The sequence below is a fragment of the Mastomys coucha genome, unplaced genomic scaffold (assembly GCF_008632895.1).
Source record: "Mastomys coucha isolate ucsf_1 unplaced genomic scaffold, UCSF_Mcou_1 pScaffold3, whole genome shotgun sequence".
Taxonomy (NCBI): Eukaryota; Metazoa; Chordata; class Mammalia; order Rodentia; family Muridae; genus Mastomys; species Mastomys coucha.
The window spans coordinates 62,026,422-62,034,699 of NW_022196909.1; the positions used below are offsets into that span (position 1 = coordinate 62,026,422).

General features: G+C 48.5%; 1 protein-coding gene across 1 annotated transcript in view; it reads left to right on the top strand.

Annotated features, from left to right (window-relative positions):
- The first annotated feature begins 6,523 nt into the window (after positions 1-6,523).
- Guca1b (guanylate cyclase activator 1B) overlaps positions 6,524-8,278 on the top strand; it is a 9,133-nt gene continuing 7,378 nt past the window's right edge. Inside the window, exon 1 of the mRNA XM_031347237.1 lies at positions 6,524-6,827. Coding sequence (XP_031203097.1) covers positions 6,621-6,827 — 207 coding nt within the window. The 5' untranslated portion in view covers positions 6,524-6,620. The remainder of the gene's footprint in view (positions 6,828-8,278) is intronic.

Here is an 8,278-nt window from a genome sequence, read left to right on the forward strand (position 1 = left end):
AAAAAAAAAAAAAAAAAAAAAAAAAATCTCATTTTAAGATAAAGACACCACTGTACATGAAGCAAAAACTATCTGTTTTTAAAGATTTATTTGTTTTTAATTCTGTATCTATGCATGGGTATACACAAGGTGCCATATCTCTTGAAGTTGGCATGAACAGCCTGGTGTGGGTGCTGGGAGCAGAAGACAGTTCTCTGACAGAGTAGTATGAGCCCTTACCTGTCAAACCATCCCTTTAAGACAGGGTTACACCATTAACCCAAGCTGGCCTTGAACTTGTAGTCCTGCCTCACCCTCAGAAGAGCTGGGATGCCAGGTGTGAGCCTTCAGGCTCCATAAAGCTTGCCTGGTTTTGCCTGCTGACATAACCAAGGTAATGTCTCCTGAAAGGCGGAGGGGGGTAGGAGGTAAGGTTGTTTTGTTAGGGTGTGGTCTTCCAGTATGCTGTTGGTTTCTCTTGTGTGACGCATACTTTTCCATATTAATGATAATCATGTTAGTTTAAAGTCGCTGGTTTACCTACAGATCTGCTAAGATTAAGCTAGTCCCATGTCATGTTTCTGTCCTTTCAAAGGAGTGATGTAAATAAACAAGCCATAGTAAAAAGCTGAGGTAGGAAGATTGCCAGCAGTTCAAGACTAGCCTAGGTGAGATGCTTAACCCTGCCACAGCAGGGGAGTGCTTGAGTGGGATGTGGGGAACTACCTACCCATTACAGTGTAGACAAAGCAGCTCACGCAGACACTTGCTGAGTAGATCAGCTGGCAGCAGTGCCTCCGGGGCAGTGATGTGCTGTTTGTGTGCTGTGGTAAGAACCACCCAGAAGACAGGGAGAGAGACTACCCTGGAGCATGGCTGGGAGGTTTGCTTCAGATGGAACACATAGCACGCCCACAATAGACTCTGCGCTTTGCCCTGTCTCTCACGGGGCGACATACGCACGTTATCTGACTTACTCCTTTCAATAATACAGCAGATGTGTTATTAACTCTTACTCCAGAGAGCCGAGGCTAGAACTGCTGGACCCTCTCCACTTGGTCACTCAGTTGAAAGATAAACCCAGGGCCAAAAAATGGTGGGTTTAAGTTCAGGTGAGTGGCAGGGGCAAATCCAGGACCTAAAGGGGCTGTGAGCCAAGTGTAGGGGTTCATACCTGCAAACCCAGCACTGGGGAGGTTGAGGCAAGAGGACTGGGGTAGCCTGAGCTACAGTTAAACGACTCACAAAAGGAAGCTGTAGCCAAGCACATGAGAGGCGGGCAGGCGGGTCTCTTGTTCTAAGCCTATCTGATTTGCTTAGTGAATTCCAAGACAGCCTACATAGAGAGACCCTGCCTCAAAAAATAAAAGGTGGGGCGGGGGCAAGAAGATGTCGCAGCAAGTGAAGGCACTTGCCACTTCAGCCTGACTTGAGTTTGTTCTGACCTCCACACTTAGTTGTACACATGCCTACACACACACACACACACACACACACACACACACACATAGTATCAGCTACAAAGTAAGACCTTGTCTTAAAAACAAAATAAGAAAACCCCTACTCTATTGGGCCAGCAAGATGGTTCAGCAGGTAAAGGTGCTTGCCACCAAGCCTGGTAACCTGAGTTCAATCCCCAGTACTTCCTGGTGGAAGAAAAGAACTCCTAAAAGTTGTCCTCTGCCCTCCACACATGTGCAGTGGCATGAACGTTATACATACTCATATATAAAACCTAACTTTATTTTTACAATAAAGTTAGAAGTTGAAGAACTCAAACGTGCTTGTTCATTTCAGTATATTCAAGCCTTCTTCCCTGTTCCCTTCTTTCAATTCCTTTTCCTCATTAAGAAAAGCTCGATTGGGGGAGGCGTCCTAAGGATAACAATGTCAACAAAGGGAGCAGAGTACACATGGCTCTGGTGGGCCCACCGCTGGCGCAGCCCAGGAGAGGGGACATCACAGTGTTAGGGCCCCAGCAAGGCAGGACAGTAACATGCAAACTGCTAAGACTTCAGCTAGGCCTGGCGATGGTGGTGTACGCCTTTAATCCCAGCACTTGGGAGGCAGAGGCAGGTGGATTTCTGAGTTCGAGGCCAGCCTGGTCTACAGAGTGAGTTCCAGGACAGCCAGGGCTACACAGAGAAACCCTGTCTCGAAAAACCAAAAAAAAAAAAAAAAAAAAAAAAAAAACTTCAGCTAGGCCCAGCTGTGTCAGTGCGCTCAGTATCTCCTATCTCCGTGTACATGGGCACAGCTGGCTGCCTGCAGTCCCCAGGGCTCTCGGCAAATGCCCTGCTCCATGGTAAGTTCTGCAGTCTGTAAGCCCTTACTATTGTTACACACCCCAAGCTATGCTTCCCCACTATGGATTCTTAATCCTCTTTAAAATGATATATTTATGCCTCAGTAGGTCAGCGGTATTTATAGGGCAGGTCATGGGCAACCGGCCCTCTTGAAAACCCAACCGATTTGTGGTTTCTCTGCCAGAGACTACAAGTTGTATTTCATTCATAGAATCTATTTTTCTTTTCCCTTCCTCCTGGATACTGGAGATTGAACCCAGGACCTCACACAGGCTAGGAAGAGCTCATTGCTGAGTTAAGCCTGCTCTGTCTCTGTCTCTGTCTCTGTCTCTGTCTCTGTCTCTGTCTCTCCCTCCCTCCCTCCCTCCCTCCCTCTCTGTCTCTCTCTGTCTCTCTGTCTCTCTCTGTCTCTCTCTCTCTGTCTCTCTCTCTCTGTCTCTCTCTCTCTGTCTCTCTGTCTCTCTGTCTCTCTCTCTCTCTCTGTCTCTCTCTCTCTCTCTCTCTCTCTTGTCTGTCTCTCTCTCCCGCTCCCCTCTCTCAGAGGCCTGGAGCATTTACTTTTCTGTCCATGCCTCCTGAGTGGCTGGGATTATAGGCCCACAATTTGCTTCTTCTTACAATTACTTTTTAAAAGTTTATTTTTTATGCTTGAGAATTTGCCTCCATATATGTGTATGCACTGCATGCATGCAATGCTGGTGCTGGCCAGAAGAGAGTGTTGGACTCCCTGGAATTGAAATCATAGGTGGACATGAGCTACTACGTGGGTGCCAGGAATTGAACCAGGGTCCTCTGTAAGAGCAGCAAGAGGTCTTAACCACTGAGCCATCTTTCCAGCCCCTGCTAATTTCTTTTTCCTTTGAGGCAAATTCTTGCTATGTAGCCCAGGCTGGCCTGGAATCCCAGCTCTCTCGTGCCTAAGCTTCCTAAGGGCTGAGATTGCAAGCATGAGCCAGCATACTCAGAGCATTGTACTCCAAAGATGACTCAGATCCCGTGGCTCTCTTGCCTCCCACAGCCTCCCATTTATACGTTGGAGCCTTGTGCGCTCTCTAGCCTCCCCAACACCCCCACCCCTGTCCACTTCGGTCCCTCAGCTTCCCACAGCTTCCTGTGCAGACACACCCAAACTGAGGCAGGGGTGAGGTCCCTGGGGATGAGTGGAGGGTGTGAGGTGGAGTGCACTGCAGAGTCACCATGGGAGAGTGGGACTTCGGTGGGGGAAGCAAACATGGGGGAGATGGGATACATACAGCATTGTGATCGCCCACTCCAGTAACTCTCAGCTTCCTAGGTGCAGGCGTGGGGGGGTGGGGGGTGGGCGGGTAAGCACACGGGGAGGTGACAGCTTCAGTGAGGCCTGACCTGGCCAGGTGAGTGTTACATGGAAAGAGTGACAGAGAGGACAAAGCTCCAGGGGAGAAGCTGCAGGAATGCTGAGCTGACAGAGGAGAACGAGCCTCATCGGTTGGGGAATTACTGGAGGGGAGGAGTTAGTGTAAATGAATGGAAGGAGAGTTTCAAACAGTAGAGGGAGGATGGGGGAGCCCCATACTTTCCGAACTCCACAGTGTGTTTGGGAGCCCTGCAGGGCTTTCTGGAATAGCACTGGGCTCCACCCAAGCTTCCTGAGCCAGCTTACTGGGAGTGGACGCCTGAGAAATTCCATGCACTACAAATTCCCAGAGACTGCTGCTGTTGGGACCACAGGTGAATGGGGAAGGTGGCCGTGCTCAAAAGGGATGGTTGCCACAAGCCCAATGTTCTGAGTTGAAGCTGGCTGCGGTGGTAGGCATCTGCATTCCCGGCACCAGGAGATGGGAAGACAGGAGAGAGTCTTCTAGAAATTCGCAGGAACGGGAAACAGAGCAGCAAAAATAAGAGACACCCTAAGTCAACAAGATAACAGGAGAGGATAACTCCCGCAAATGCCCTCTGACCCCTACACACACGCCATGGTATTTGTGTGCTTGTACTCACACAGACACAAAGTAATTAGCTAAGCGAACAAAAAACAACGGAGGAAGCCAAGGACTCCTGAGCTGGTATGGGCAGGGCCAGTCATTCACTTGGCAATCATGGAAATGATACCTGTGAACGGTGACATCACTGTGGAAGGACAGGGATGAGTAAAAGTAAAACAAAGCGAGACTGGCTTCAAAGGGACAGACATTTACATTCTTTTTGTTTTGGTTTTTGGGGTGTTTGTTTGTTTGTTTGTTTTGTTTTGTTTTCCAAAACAGGGTTTCTCTGTGTAGCCCTGGCTGTCCTGGAACTCACTCTGTAGACCAGGCTAGCCTCGAACTCAGAAATCCACCCGCCTCTGCCTCCCAAGTGCTGGGATTAAAGGCGAGCACACTACCACTGCCTTGTGTGATACAGGTGACTATATGTGCATCATGTGGATGCAGGTGCCTGAAGAAGCCAGAAGAGGGCATTGGATGCCCTGAAACTGGAATCACAGGCAGTTGTAAACTCACTGAAGCTGGGAAATGTGGGATGTGGGAGAAAACGTCTCTAGACCTGGAAAGGATGCCGGTGGAAGTAGAGGCCCTACATGGAGACTAATGGTGAGATTGAAAGGAATTGGGGTGTCAGGTGACAAAGATCATTGAGACATGAAGTCAGGCCTGAGCAGTTCCTCTACAATTCCAAAATGAGCATCCCTAAGACAGGCTCACAAGTGTGCACTTCCACACATGGCTTAAAAAACAAACAAACAGCCAGGCAGTGGTGGCCCACACCTTTAATCCCAGCACTTGGGAGGCAGAGGCAGGCAAATTTCTGAGTTCAAGACCAGCCTGATCTACAGAGTGAGTTCCAGGACAGCCAAGGCTACACAGAGAAACCCTGTGTCGAAAAAACAAAAACAAAAACAAACAAAAAAACAAAAACAAACAAACATAGGTTCTAGTGGACTGGAGAGATGGCTCAGTGGTTAGGAGCTTTTTCTGCTCTTATAGACCTGAGTTCTAATACTAGCATCCATGTTGGGTGGCTCACAACTGCCTGTGACTCCAGCTCCAAGGTATCTACCGCCCTTTTCTGGACTTAGTGAGCACTGCATTCATATCAGCACAACCTTCACCACACACACACACACACACACACACACACACACACACACACACACATAACTTTAAAATAGTAAAAAATCTTTTTAAAAATAAAATAAGCACAAATGTTGGGAAGATGGCTCAGTGATTAAAAAAAAAACAAAAAAAAAAACACTTGTTGTTCTTGCAGAGGACCCAGATTCAGTTTCCAGCACCCATGTGGTGACTCACAATGAATAGAACTCCAGTCTAGGGGACCTGACACCCTCTTCTGGCCTCTATGAGTACTGCACACATGTAATACACATACACACATACACATGCACACACATGTAACACGTGCACACACATATACATACATACATTTCTTTACATAAATTAAAAATAAGATCCAGCCACACATGGTAGCAAACATCTTTAATCCCAGCATTTTAGAAGCAGAGGCAGGTAGATCTCTGAGTTCAAGGTTGTTCTGGTCTACATAGTGAGTTCAAGGTCAGCCAGAGCTACAATGTGAGAACCTGTCTCAAGAAATAAATAAAATCTAAAAGGTAGCATAAATATATAGTTTGGTTGTTTCTGTTATTAATGAGGTAGGGGTAGGGGTGTCCTCCTGTGTCAACCAGGGCAGCCCAGAATGGTTTTGAACTCGAGACAACCACCCCCTGCTTCTCCAGTGTTGGGATTATAGTCATGAGCAATGAATATGTAGTTGATTCAGCATATAATAAACATGTGCTTGGTTAACCTAATGACTATGTAACCGCTGCTAAGACAAGTTCATGTGGCCTTTAACGTAAGAGCCCTCAAAGGTGCTTTAGGCCACACTCCTGGGTCTTGCTCCTGTGTTAGTGCTTGGGAGTGAATGGGAGCAGTCACTTCAGGACTGGAGTGAAGGGCTGGAGCCAAGCATCTGTCCTCTAAGCTGGAAAATGAAAACCTCAAGATTCAGGCGTGGTCTGTAAAGAAGCTGCAGACACTGATGGACAGGGAGCCCGCCTCCAAGGCTCTTACCCTCATAGCCTGCCTGTGGAGGGGTGAGGCTGAGAAAGCTTAGCCGTCTGGAGGTCAGACCTTCCAGGGAATCTCCTAAAGGTCTTTACGTGGCTAAGCTGGCGGGGGCCCTGTCCCCCCTTCTGGAGGTCCCTTCACTACCAATCAAGTTCAGTGTCCCTGAGACAATGAAAGAGCTGCTCAGAGCCAGGAGAGAGGACCGTAAGGTCAGCAGAGGACTTGGAGGAGGCAAGGAGCCTGGCTCTGTCTGTTTCTAAAAGCCGGGATGGGACAGCAGTTGAGCTGGGAGGAGGCGGAGGCGGCCGGGGAGATGGATGTGGCAGAGCTGCAGGAGTGGTACAAGAAGTTTGTCGTGGAGTGTCCCAGTGGGACGCTCTTCATGCACGAGTTCAAGCGCTTCTTCAAGGTCACGGGCAATGAAGAGGCCACCCAGTATGTGGAGGGCATGTTCCGAGCCTTCGACAAGAATGGGGTAAGGAGCCCTGTATGGGAGGACCTGTGACCCACATATACAGTGCCCTTTCCATCCTTGAGCCCCTCAGAGTGAGGCCACAATTCCACTCAGCTGACTTCCTCTCCATCCCTCTTGCCTCCCCCTACCCCCATCATTTGTCCCTTCCTTCTTCTCATTGGCTTCCTACATCTTCCTGAGGACCAAAGGTCACTGGCACACAGTCTGGGCTTTCTCTGTGCTTTTTAGGACAAGGCTCTGCAGCAAAAGGACATGCTTTTACAAACCCGATAGAAGCCCTGCTGCTCTCAATACATGGGAGTGAGATGTCCCAGAGCTTTCTTAGCACAGTCCTTCAGATGGAGGCCACTCAGTTCTTCCCTGTGCTGGATGCTGGGGGGCGGCATGCTGACTGCGAAGAGAGTGGGTAGTTGCAAAAGCACTTTCAACTCTTTTCTTAAGATTAAATGTGTGTGTGTGTGTGTGTGTGTAGTTCTGTAGGTACCTGTGGAGGCCAGAAGGGAGTATCAGACACATTAGACCTAGTTACACATATTTTCCAGCTGCCCCATGTGGGTGGGATCCAAACACCAGTCCTCAGATAGACCAGTAAGTACTCTTTTTTTTTTTTTTTAAGATTTACTTATTAGCCAGCCAGTGGTCATGCACGCTTTTAATCCCAGCACTTAGAAGGCATAGGTGGATTTCTGAGTTCGAGGCCAGCCTGTTCTACAGAGTGAGTTCCAGGACAGCCAGGGCAAGATTTATTTACTTATTATATGCAAATACACTGTAGCTGTTTTCAGACACAGCCGAAGGGAGCATCCAATCTCATTACACATGATTGTGAGCCCCTATGTGGTTGCTGGGATTTGAACTCAGGACCTCTGGAAGAGCAATCAGTGCTCTTAACCGCTGAGCCATCTCTCTAGCCCCCAGTAAGTACTCTTAATTAACTACTGAGCCTTCTCCATGCTTTAAGTCATGGGCATCACATGAAACAAATCCTTCCAATGGCACCAGCAGCTAAATCACATAATGCACACACACGCGTGTGTGTGTGTGTGTGTGTGTGTGTGTGTGTGTGGTTTGCAATCATGTGTTCATGCATGGAGGGTACACTTATCTGCATTTGGAGGCCTGAGATTGACCTCAGGTGTCAGTCCCTAGGGCATGGCCAGCCTGTTTCTGTGACACCATCTCATTACCTAGAGCTCACCAACTACGGTAAGCTGGCTGGCCAGGAAGCCCCAAACCCCTCCTGTGTCTGCTTTCTCAGCACAGGGAAGGCAAGTAGAGGCTACTACAGTCAGCGTTTGCAGTGATTTAAAATTATAGATGGATGTATACACGTGCATGTAGTGCCCGAGGAGACCACAAGAGGGCAGTGGTTCCCACGAAACTGGAGTTTACAGATGGTTATGAACTGCTCGCGAAGGTGCTGAGAAGAGAGTTAAGCACCCGCCCTAAGT